Below are 12,803 nucleotides of genomic sequence, written 5' to 3' on the forward strand. Positions count from 1 at the left end.
CCTTCAAAATGTAATATTTATTCTGATATTCTCCGAATGACACTCTGAGGTCTTCTTCTCTCACTTTAAAGTGAAATCAGTTCCTGGCAAAAGAGTGTTTTCCTTTTAAAAGGCGATTCCTTCAAGTCACGTGGGTGGGAAGAACACGAAAGTGAAAGCGAGCTGTCCGCTATAACGCTCAGTCATTATTCCCGTGAACATTCAGTTGAAGGGCACTCTATCCAGAGCCACGTAAATAAAGGTAAAGCTTTCTAACATGTCAACCAAGAAAGAAAGTCTCTTTAAAGCTATCGTAATTTTCAGTAAAAAGCGTCATTTCAGTGTAGAATAGTTATGGTGTTATTATTATTCTACTCTCAAATACTTAAAACGCCCTGTAGACCTACAGCTTTAAAGAAAAAAAGAATACGTAATCGGGTAATGTAGGTACCTAAACGTTAAAGTGAAAACTTGTGAACTATAACTTGTGTTTCGTTTTTAAACGGGACTACCTACTATTCTTATCACCTTCTTCTTGTCACAGTTTAACTGCTAACATTGATTGCATAACATGTTTATATATTTTTTATTATTATTTGTATTGTGTCTATAACGCTGTAACAGTTGCAATATACAGTAGGAGACAGTATAAGATTTACAAGATAAAAATTACCAAATCAACTAAGTATGAAGAGAGAGAGAGAGAGAGAGAGAGAGAGAGAGAGAGAGAGAGAGAGAGGAGAGAGAGAGAGAGAGAGAGAGAGAGAGAGAGAGAGAGAGAGAGAGAGAGAGAGAGGACCTCAGTCCACTTTTAGATTTTAGGCAACAATAAAATTCTTTCTCTTAAACTTTTTATTCATGCACATTTACATGTACATTTCTTACTTTACAGCTATGGGAGGAGGTAAGTCTTGACCTGTCACACTTTTAGGTTGTAAGATGTTCCAAATATTGCGAAAGTTATTGAAATGTTGATAATGAAAACATTCACAGAAAGGAATGCATGATGTTGATGAAGTTTTGAAATACAACTTTGTCACACTGTATGTAAACATTATGCAATTTTCCCTTTAGCATCATTTAGTCAGCCATGGAGGTCTATGCCATGGTGAGTATGAGTTGTCACAATGTTGTGTATTCAGTAATAAAAATCGTACATGATTTTATTCCAATGTTTTTTCTTTCATTAAAAAGGACCAACGAGGAGAATCTCAATTTTATTAAATCTTACAAACCTCAAAACAATGATGTCGAAAATCTCAGAATTCTGCTTCATGGACCAGTCGGTGCTGGCAAGTCCAGTTTCATCAACTCTCTTGAAAGTGTTTTACTCGGCAGAGTTACCGGTCGAGTTATGACGGATACAATCTCTGCGAACAGCTTTACCAAAAAGGTATGAATAACTATAGATAGTGGGGATTCTAGATTGTGATTGTGTATTTATTTTTGCCAACCACACAGTTGTGTTTTTTTCATCCATCATTGTCAAATATAAGTCCTGCACGCTGTGTGTAGCTCTCATAATCACCTAACTCGTGTATTATAAAGTAATTACATTCTATATTTATTCCTTTGCACTATTTGTATTTGATTTGTATAAAGACATTTTATGTTGTTGGCCATTGTTGCTTTTATATATAATTATATTGTATATAGCTTACATCTGTTTTTCACCTACTTGTATGTACATACTAGTTCTATGTTCATGTATACCTATCTTTGTTCAGCTGTGTGTTTGTTTAGCTGTATGTGTATTTGTATCTTCCTTTAAATTGTTCTTGGAGCTGTGTGTGAGTAGACTGAAACCAACTTATAACCGGAGTCAATGTCACATGGCCAATAAAGCAGATTCTGGTTTGATTCTATATTCAGAAACAAACACATTTGCTTTATTTCAATTGCATCCAGTTATTCTTTTGTTACTCTTCAGATATAATGTACAAGCTCAGAATTGAATTCAATGCCATCCTGTGTTTCTCTGGAAGAAGCAATGACTTTGACTTTTTATATTGCAAACTTATCTGGGATTTGCTAAAATTATGTAAATAACTACACCTTCTGCTTTACAGTACAAAGCTTTTAAAATCCACAAAGACCCCAAGAGCTTTTACCCTTTCATTTTCAATGACACCATGGGCTTTGAGCAAAGGAATGGAATGAATGTGGAAGACATCAAACTGGCCCTGATGGGACATGTGACAGAAGGTTACAAGGTACAACCCTTTGAACTCTGACATCATTTAATTTACTTTATTTATTTTTTATTAATATTTTGCATTTACCACTTTTTAAACGTAATTATGCTTTGCATTGTGCCAAATGTTATTGGTGTTGTATTTTTTTTTCCAAGCCCATTCCTGGAGTCCAGTTGAAGGAAAGTGATCAAGAATACAACTCATGTCCCTCTCTGGACGACAAGGTTCACGCTCTGGTTTGTGTCATGCCTGCCGACTTGGTATCTTTAATAAGTGATGAAGTTGTGAAGAAGATGAGAGACGTCAGACTAGCAGCCAGTGACATGGGTAAGAGCAGACATCTCAATAGTTATGAACCCCCTCTCCCCCAAAAAGAAAAAGAAAAAGCAGAAAACATGTTTAAAATACTGATTAGGTTTGTGTCTTGACAGGGATTCCACAACTGGCTATTCTCACCAAAGTTGATGAAGCCTGTCCTGAGGTGAAGAACAACATAAAAAATGTCTACGAGAGCATATACCTAAAGGAACAGGTACGTTTCTATTGGGGATTTTGTATTTGTTGTTAGATTTGTAATATCAAAATGTTATTTAAGTTCAATTTGAAGAATTTCAGCACGAAAATCTCCTTTGGTCACCACTTTGCAATTTACTGATAAACTGAAATGCCGTTACTCAGGTCGACAAATTCAGCTTGATGCTGGGAATTCCACAAAACTGCATATTTCTTGTGAAGAACTACGAATCAGAACTCCAAACAAATGAAGACATTAATGGGCCGATACTGATCGCATTGAGACAGATGATTGTCTATGGAGAAGACTTCATCAACAACCTGTAGACCCACATACTGCTGAGCTGAGACAGACCTTAGGATCAAAGCATGAAAACAACACTACTCTCAAGAGTCTTTTTCTGAAGAGTAATGTGTAGGGTACTTAAAAAAAGAAAATGTCAAGCATGTTATGGATATACTGTATCATTTATATGATACAATGCCATGTACATCAGCATTGTATCATGTGAGGCTTCATTCCTGGCTTTTTAATTTAATTGGAAATTCTGTTTGAAATGTGTTTGTTTCTGTGATTGGCTGCTCATTCAGATCGAAGCAACAGCTTCACTTGTCCCTAAGAAAACTCATCAAGTTTGAAGACAAGGTGTTTGCATGTGGTTATACTCACAACTGTCCATGGTAAAAGGTTTTATGGTCCAAATAAACTATGCTGCCGTCGTCATTGTCAGCATATTTGTTTATTTCACATTAATTGAATGTTTGACTTATTTTCCGACCATATGCATTTGGAGATAGAAGTGCGTCTGAGAGGTCAGCTTTTATTATTTTAATGGAATGAATTCTTCATTCAATTGTACATTCTGATGTAGGATATATTTAGAAATTAAACTCTTTAAATTGTGTGATTAGAGCAATATTTAATTCATTTTCAGATTAGAATCAAAAGGAAATTGCCTGTTACCACACACTAGTTCCACTTAAGAGTCATATATAAATACATATAAAATATAATATTTATCTTGATATTCTCCGAATGACACTGAGGTGGTCTTCTATCAGTTTTAAGTGAAATTAGTCTGTAGCAACAGGATGTCTCCCTTTCGTTCTAATCTGAAAATGAGTAAAAACATTGCATTAATAACACATTATAAGGGCTTAATTTTGAAATCCGACATGAGAATGTCTTCTGTGGTAGTATCCGCTACAGTAGGTCTCTCCAGGACCACATTTTGCCACGTTGACACATGCTACCAAGATTTACATTTATACTTCATTTAAATATAATAATGATCACCAAAATAAAGATGTGTAACCTCCATGTTCAAGGTTGAGAGTGGGCTTGGCAATACACGAACAATTTACGTGGTTGTGACTTTAGCTGTAAGGCAGATAGTTGCCAAGATTCATTGGAAATGTCTCATGGTGTCAACCTCATGGCAATATAGCCTAAGCCAGGGGTCACCAACCTTTTTTGATACCGAGAGCTACTTCAAGGGTAGGCTACTTAATAATAAGACTTGTTTGATACAAACTTCCTGAATAACATAGTTTCACGGTTCACCTTTAATGATAATATTATCATTAATAATAATAATCATAATAAATATTCATATATGTGAAGAGACTGTCTGATCACACTTTAATTTTGTTCAAAATTACACCAGTTATATTTTAGTACAAAGTATCACTTCTGTAAAAAAAAAAATTATGTAATTAACTGTCACATCTTCAAATCATATCCTGTTTGTACAAACCACTAACGTTGTAACATTGGAGAGAGTGGAGATCACATCGGAACCTTTCTTCTCGTCTTTGAACAGTGTTTTCAATAACATTATTGCACCTTTTAAGACCTCTCCGTCCGAAAAGGCTTTCTTGTTCTTTATTAAAAAATATGCAGCTCTAAATTAAGCTTCCGATGCTTTCTGTGACTTGTTTCCTCGTGAAAACAGACTGCTGCTGTCCAAAGCTTCCCGTAACTCAGGGCTTGTTCTGCCCGCAGTGCTGCAGGTAGTGAGTTAGTTAGCATGGTAGCTTTTGTGACAGGTACCGAAGTGTCTCCACAATGTGCCGCTTTGCCGTCGCCCCGCAAATGAGACATACACACTTTTATTTCACTGTTGTAAAAAAAGAATTCTTCCTCCCAATCATTGTGAAAATAGTTAGTTTTCTTTCGCTTTTCTGCCATGTTTAGCGTAAAAAACGGACCTAGCGCCCCATCGTAGCTGGGTCATCCCAGAATAGGTAGTGTGCAAACACGTGACAAAACTGTGTGACGTATGCGTGCGACTCCATGTTGGTTGGATAACAAATCAACAATGGCATTTAAAGCGAACAACAACAGTAATACAACTCCGACTTCTTCAAAGTATTGTGACTCTCTGGAGTCCTCTGCAAAGGCAAGATTCAGAGAAAAAGTCCAAATTTGCGGCCTTGACCCGTACACGCTAAAGCCGTCAGATTATATTGAGGATTTAGATTCATTACTGCCGATTGAATATCCGGATATTGTGAACTACCTTGTGCTACAAACGTCGTGGGCAACCAACGCACAAATGAAGGCATACAGGAGCTTTAGATGCTTATAATTTATTTGTTTCTGGCTGGGTTAGTAGTCTTCTTACCAAACTAGTGAAAGATGACAGGGTGCTCGTCCATGCCTGTGTAAATCACTCTCAAAGATCTCGAGATACACCGCTCAAGCCGTGGTTTGTGAGTGAGAAGGCTTCTAGGCTTCTCCTAGTGACGAGAAGTAAGGTCTTACAGTGTTCGGGTATATCATAAGCACAAATGTTTAATGTAAACATTGAAGACATAGCTTTAGCATGAGCTCTTAGCAGATATAAAGTGGACGCCACACACACGGGTGAATTGTGCTTTTTCTTCTGTTAAATCCTCACGAGTTATGTTGCTAAACTACAGCTTGCGGCGTTCGGTAGACAGCAATTCATCCCTCTTTTGTGGATCGTTGTTTTTGATGATTTTAGGAAATCTAAAGAAGCGTTTCTCTGGGTCACGAGTAGCGTTATGACCACAGTTATACACTGCGCACACGATTGGCATTTCTTTCAATCTTAGACGTTTAAATACAAAGAAAATTACGAAGCGTTGCAGCAACTCCCACGCGAACAGGCGCAGTCTTTATTGTGTATATCATCCAACATGGCTGATTTACGGGTTAGGACGTAGGCGTGACGTCACATGCACACGATCTATATGGTTAGTCACTAAGTATGACGCTCTCAGTGCACTCGCATTTGTTGATGTGATGGCCATCAGTAGTTGCTTCTGTCCTTCTTGTTAATGTTTTTTTCTTTCAAAAAACTCTAAGGGCTTGTCTTTTAATGCCGGGTGCTTGGTCTCCAGGTGCCGAAGCCGCTTTGAAGGCTTCGTTGCCTCTTTTGCGAGCCTGTGTATTATGCAGAGCGGCGCATGAGAATCACCTGTAGCGATTAACACGTATTTTAAGTAGGACTCCTGGTATTGTCTTTTAAATGCAGCTTTCTTTTTCTTGGAAGTATTAGGCTCTTCTTCTTCTGTCTCCTCATTGGGTCTTTTCCCCTTTCCAAAAAAGCTCTTTAAAGAGGTTTGTTTTCCACAAATATTTGCTTGTGGGATTAAGTTGTAAAGTATCACGTGACTGAGACAAGCGTCTTGACCTATGGCAGGGGTCGGGAACATATAGCTTTACAACACAGGGCTTCCTGGTGTGTGTGATGCGGTGATACACCGTCAGCTCACCTGCACAGTTCTCCCGCTGCATCTTATAAAAAATCTAATAATCTATGCCCAAAAAGCTAAACCATGCACTTGTTGTGTTAGATATACTTGTCTTGAGACAAAATGTATATAAAATTGCAGAAAAAGTTGTTTCAAAATATTATTTAAAATATCAAATGGCTCTCAAACACTCCTAAAATAGCATTTTTCTCTTTTCCCAGCTTCTTGGTGACCAACTTGCATGTCAAATATAACATTTAAAATAGGGTTTTTATTTACTCTTTTTGGTATTATTCTATTGATATATGTCTCTTGTAATGTTAAAATCAATTTTTTAAATCATAAACATATCTTAAATAACAATCATTTTACACTGAAAGTGTGTCCCACAACATGCGCGCCACCCTGATACCGTAACCTTTTTAGCTTGGCAGAGGAAGTGAAAAAACTGTTAGTCACATGACACAGAGGAAAGACATCAGCAAGTCATGTGCTACTACCATGGGTAGACCAAAGGTAAGTCCTCCCTTTTATTTTTTATATATTTCCAATCTTTTCACTCTTGTTAGAGTGTGGCACTCACACGAACGCAACCCTGTTACTCACATTATGAGACTAAAACAAATTAATTTCAAACATATCTTTCTTTAGTTAGATATCTAAGTGTGTCCATTCCTTAACATTAGCATTACATTGTGCAGCTAGCATTAATTCCTGAGGTAAAAGGTAAAATTAACATTGATTTGCAACCCTGTTACCTGTAACGGAGAGACTTCAGCTGATCCAAAACGCTGCAGCGAGGCTGCTGACTAGAACCAAGAGGAGAGACCACATCACTCCAGTGTTAGCTACTCTACACTGGCTTCCAGTAACTTTTAGAATTGATTTTAAGGTCCTCCTTCTTGTATACAAAGCTCTAAACGGAACCGCACCAAGCTACACTGCCAACTCTCAAATAAACTATGTGCCCCCAAGAACATTACGATCATCCACTACTGGTTTATTAAATGTTCCCAGAAACATCCAAAAGAAAATTGGGGATGCAACCTTTATCAATTATGCACCAAAGCTATGGAACACTTTACCTGCAGACATTAGGGAGGCAAGCTCGCTCAATATCTTCAAAAGTAAGTTAAAAACATATCTTTTTACTTTAGCCTTTTAATGGTGATATTTTATATCTCTTTACTTTAGCCTTTTAATAGTGATATTTTATATCTCTTTACTTTAACCTTTTAATGGTGATATTTTATATATTTTTATCTTAGCCTTTTAATGGTGCCACTTTAAACTAATTTAAATGATTTCATACATTTTTAAGCATGGTTTTCCTGAAGGAGGATCATTTAGTGTTGAGGAAGTAAGAAAGTTAAAAGAAAGGTTGAGAGAGCAAGAGGAAAAAGTAATGTCAAAGAGAGAGATTAAATCTGAAGCGTTGAAAACAATGGAAGAACATAAAAGACAGTTTATGTTATGGGAGAAGGAAGCAGAGAACAGGGATAGGAAGAAAGTATGTGGATTATTTGCAAAGACAAATATAGATGAAAGTACAGACAAAGTGATTATTATAATGTCAAAGAATGTGTAAAGGCTGCTATTTTATCTATTTTAATTCAGCTATTTTTATACAATTGTAATTCTGCTATATTATATTATTTTAATTCTGCAATTTTATCTGCTATTTTAATTCGGATATTTCTCTCACTTTAAAGTGAAATCAGTTCCTGGCAAAAGAGTGTTTCCTTTTAATTTAGTCTGAGTGACACTGAGGTGGTCTGTAAATAAAAAAGGCGATTCCTTTAAGTCACGTGGGTGGGAAGAACACGAAAGTGAAAGCGAGCTGTCCGCTATAACGCTCAGTCATTATTCCCGTGAACATTCAGTTGAAGGGCACTCTATCCAGAGCCACGTAAATAAAGGTAAAGACTTTCTAACATGTCAACCAAGAAAGAAAAGTCTCTTTAAGCTATCGTAATTTTCAGTAAAAGCGTCATTTCAGTGTAGAATAGTTATGGTGTTATTATTATTATTCTACTCTCAAATACTTAAACGCCCTGTAGACCTACAGCTTTAAAGAAAAAAAGAATACGTAATCGGGTAATGTAGGTACCTAAACGTTAAAGTGAAAACTTGTGAACTATAACTTGTGTTTCGTTTTTAAACGGGACTACCTACTATTCTTATCACCTTCTTCTTGTCACAGTTTAACTGCTAACATTGATTGCATAACATGTTTATATATTTTTTATTATTATTTGTATTGTGTCTATAACGCTGTAACAGTTGCAATATACAGTAGGAGACAGTATAAGATTTACAAGATAAAAATTACCAAATCAAACTAAGTATGAAGAGAGAGACAGAGAGAGAGAGAGAGAGAGAGAGAGAGAGAGAGAGAGAGAGAGAGAGAAAGTGAGAGAGAGAGAGAGAGAGAGAAAGAGAAAGTGAGAGAGAGAATGTGAGAGAGAGAGAGAGAAGTGAGAGAGAGAGAGAGAGAGAGAGAGAGAGAGAGAGAGAGAGAGAGAGAGAGGGAGAAAGTGAGAGAGAGGACCTCAGTCCACTTTTAGATTTTAGGCAACAATAAAATTCTTTCTCTTGAACTTTTTATTCATGCACATTTACATGTACATTTCTTACTTTACAGCTATGGGAGGAGGTAAGTCTTGACCTGTCACACTTTTAGGTTGTAAGATGTTCTAAATATTGCGAAAGTTATTGAAATGTTGATAATGAAAACATTCACAGAAAGGAATGCATGATGTTGATGAAGTTTTGAAATACAACTTTGTCACACTGTATGTAAACATTATGCAATTTTCCCTTTAGCATCATTTAGTCAGCCATGGAGGTCTATGCCGTGGTGAGTATGAGTTGTCACAATGTTGTGTATTCAGTAATAAAAATCGTACATGATTTTATTCCAATGTTTTTTCTTTCATTAAAAAGGACCAACGAGGAGAATCTCAATTTTATTAAATCTTACAAACCTCAAAACAATGATGTCGAAAATCTCAGAATTCTGCTTCATGGACCAGTCGGTGCTGGCAAGTCCAGTTTCATCAACTCTGTTGAAAGTGTTTTACTCGGCAGAGTTACCGGTCGAGTTATGACGGATACAATCTCTGGTTGCAGCTTTACCAAAAAGGTATGAATAACTATAGATAGTGGTGATTCTAGATTGTGATTGTGTATTTATTTTTGCCAACCACACAGTTGTGTTTTTTTCATCCATCATTGTCAAATATAAGTCCTGCACGCTGTGTGTAGCTCTCACTCGTGTATTATAAAGTAATTACATTCTATATTTATTCCTTTGCACTATTTGTATTTGATTTGTATAAAGACATTTTATGTTGTTGGCCATTGTTGCTTTTATATATATTTATATTGTATATAGCTTACATCTGTTTTTCACCTACTTGTATGTACATACTAGTTCTATGTTCATGTATACCTATCTTTGTTCAGCTGTGTGTTTGTTTAGCTGTATGTGTATTTGTATCTTCCTTTAAATTGTTCTTTGAGCTGTGTGTGAGTAGACTGAGACCAATTTATAATCGGAGTCAATGTCACATGGCCAATAAAGCAGATTCTGGTTTGATTCTATATTCAGAAACAAACACATTTACTTTATTTCAATTTCATCCAGTTATTCTTTTGTTACTCTTCAGATATAATGTACAAGCCCAGAATTGAATCCAATGCCATCCTGTGTTTCTCTGGAAGAAGCAATGACTTTGACTTTTTATATTGCAAACTTATCTGGGATTTGCTAAAATTATTTAAGTAACTATACCTTCTGCTTTACAGTACAAAGCTTTTAAAATCCACAAAGACCCCGAGAGCTTTTACCCTTTCATTTTCAATGACACCATGGGCTTTGAGCAAAGGAATGGAATGAATGTGGAAGACATCAAACTGGCCCTGATGGGACATGTGACAGAAGGTTACAAGGTACAACCCTTTGAACTCTGACATCATTTAATTTACTTTATTTATTTTTTATTAATATTTTGCATTTACCACTTTTTAAACTTAATTATGCTTTGCATTGTGCCAAATGTTATTGGTGTTGTATTTTTTTTTCCAAGCCCATTCCTGGAGTCCAGTTGAAGGAAAGTGATCAAGAATACAACTCATGTCCCTCTCTGGACGACAGGGTTCACGCTCTGGTTTGTGTCATGCCTGCCGACTTGGTATCTTTAATAAGTGATGAAGTTGTGAAGAAGATGAGAGACGTCAGACTAGCAGCCAGTGACATGGGTAAGAGCAGACATCTCAATAGTTATGAACCCCCCCCACCCAAAAAAAATTAAAAAAGCAGAAAACATGTTTAAAATACTGATTAGGTTTGTGTCTTGACAGGGATTCCACAACTGGCTATTCTCACCAAAGTTGATGAAGCCTGTCCTGAGGTGAAGAACAACATAAAAAATGTCTACGAGAGCAACTACCTAAAGGAAAAGGTACGTTTCTATTGGGGATTTTGTATTTGTTGTTAGATTTGTAATATCAAAATGTTATTTAAGTTCAATTTGAAGAATTTCAGCACGAAAATCTCCTTTGGTCACCACTTTGCAATTTACTGATAAACTGAAATGCCGTTACTCAGGTCGACAAATTCAGCTTGATGCTGGGAATTCCACAAAACTGCATATTTCTTGTGAAGAACTACGAATCAGAACTCCAAACAAATGAAGACATTAATGGGCCGATACTGATCGCATTGAGACAGATGATTGTCTATGGAGAAGACTTCATCAACAACCTGTAGACCCACATACTGCTGAGCTGAGACAGACCTTAGGATCAAAGCATGAAAACAACACTACTCTCAAGAGTCTTTTTCTGAAGAGTAATGTGTAGGGTACTTAAAAAAAGAAAATGTCAAGCATGTTATGGATATACTGTATCATTTATATGATACAATGCCATGTACATCAGCATTGTATCATGTGAGGCTTCATTCCTGGCTTTTTAATTTAATTGGAAATTCTGTTTGAAATGTGTTTGTTTCTGTGATTGGCTGCTCATTCAGATCGAAGCAACAGCTTCACTTGTCCCTAAGAAAACTCATCAAGTTTGAAGACAAGGTGTTTGCATGTGGTTATACTCACAACTGTCCATGGTAAAAGGTTTTATGGTCCAAATAAACTATGCTGCCGTCGTCATTGTCAGCATATTTGTTTATTTCACATTAATTGAATGTTTGACTTATTTTCCGACCATATGCATTTGGAGATAGAAGTGCGTCTGAGAGGTCAGCTTTTATTATTTTAATGGAATGAATTCTTCATTCAATTGTACATTCTGATGTAGGATATATTTAGAAATTAAACTCTTTAAATTGTGTGATTAGAGCAATATTTAATTCATTTTCAGATTAGAATCAAAAGGAAATTGCCTGTTACCACACACTAGTTCCACTTAAGAGTCATATATAAATACATATAAAATATAATATTTATCTTGATATTCTCCGAATGACACTGAGGTGGTCTTCTATCAGTTTTAAGTGAAATTAGTCTGTAGCAACAGGATGTCTCCCTTTCGTTCTAATCTGAAAATGAGTAAAAACATTGCATTAATAACACATTATAAGGGCTTAATTTTGAAATCCGACATGAGAATGTCTTCTGTGGTAGTATCCGCTACAGTAGGTCTCTCCAGGACCACATTTTGCCACGTTGACACATGCTACCAAGATTTACATTTATACTTCATTTAAATATAATAATGATCACCAAAATAAAGATGTGTAACCTCCATGTTCAAGGTTGAGAGTGGGCTTGGCAATACACGAACAATTTACGTGGTTGTGACTTTAGCTGTAAGGCAGATAGTTGCCAAGATTCATTGGAAATGTCTCATGGTGTCAACCTCATGGCAATATAGCCTAAGCCAGGGGTCACCAACCTTTTTTGATACCGAGAGCTACTTCAAGGGTAGGCTACTTAATAATAAGACTTGTTTGATACAAACTTCCTGAATAACATAGTTTCACGGTTCACCTTTAATGATAATATTATCATTAATAATAATAATCATAATAAATATTCATATATGTGAAGAGACTGTCTGATCACACTTTAATTTTGTTCAAAATTACACCAGTTATATTTTAGTACAAAGTATCACTTCTGTAAAAAAAAAAATTATGTAATTAACTGTCACATCTTCAAATCATATCCTGTTTGTACAAACCACTAACGTTGTAACATTGGAGAGAGTGGAGATCACATCGGAACCTTTCTTCTCGTCTTTGAACAGTGTTTTCAATAACATTATTGCACCTTTTAAGACCTCTCCGTCCGAAAAGGCTTTCTTGTTCTTTATTAAAAAATATGCAGCTCTAAATTAAGCTTCCGATGCTTTCTGTGACTTGTTTCCTCG

The 12,803-nt window shown here is 36.1% G+C and overlaps 2 protein-coding genes across 4 annotated transcripts; both read left to right on the top strand.

Annotated features, from left to right (window-relative positions):
• The first annotated feature begins 142 nt into the window (after window positions 1-142).
• LOC115012857 (interferon-induced protein 44-like) lies at window positions 143-3,441 on the top strand. 2 transcript variants are annotated; one of them, XM_029438702.1, is made up of 8 exons: window positions 143-241; window positions 872-883; window positions 1,054-1,087; window positions 1,174-1,372; window positions 2,049-2,192; window positions 2,330-2,501; window positions 2,606-2,706; window positions 2,853-3,441. In XM_029438702.1, exons 2-8 carry the CDS (start codon window positions 874-876, stop codon window positions 3,012-3,014), a joined length of 822 nt encoding a protein of 273 aa, XP_029294562.1. In that variant the 5' UTR covers window positions 143-241; window positions 872-873; the 3' UTR covers window positions 3,015-3,441. The 2 variants fall into 2 exon arrangements, with proteins under 2 accessions (XP_029294562.1, XP_029294561.1); XM_029438701.1 differs by lacking the exon at window positions 143-241 and having other exon boundaries at window positions 719-883.
• A 4,792-nt stretch (window positions 3,442-8,233) lies between these two features.
• On the top strand, window positions 8,234-11,611 carry LOC115012854 (interferon-induced protein 44-like). Of its 2 annotated transcripts, XM_029438695.1 has the most exons (8): window positions 8,234-8,329; window positions 9,055-9,066; window positions 9,237-9,270; window positions 9,357-9,555; window positions 10,221-10,364; window positions 10,502-10,673; window positions 10,776-10,876; window positions 11,023-11,611. In XM_029438695.1, exons 2-8 carry the CDS (start codon window positions 9,057-9,059, stop codon window positions 11,182-11,184), a joined length of 822 nt encoding a protein of 273 aa, XP_029294555.1. In that variant the 5' UTR covers window positions 8,234-8,329; window positions 9,055-9,056; the 3' UTR covers window positions 11,185-11,611. The 2 variants fall into 2 exon arrangements, with proteins under 2 accessions (XP_029294555.1, XP_029294554.1); XM_029438694.1 differs by lacking the exon at window positions 8,234-8,329 and having other exon boundaries at window positions 8,887-9,066.
• The last annotated feature ends 1,192 nt before the right edge of the window (window positions 11,612-12,803 follow it).

Source organism: Cottoperca gobio, chromosome 8 (genome assembly GCF_900634415.1).
Source record: "Cottoperca gobio chromosome 8, fCotGob3.1, whole genome shotgun sequence".
NCBI lineage: Eukaryota > Metazoa > Chordata > Actinopteri > Perciformes > Bovichtidae > Cottoperca > Cottoperca gobio.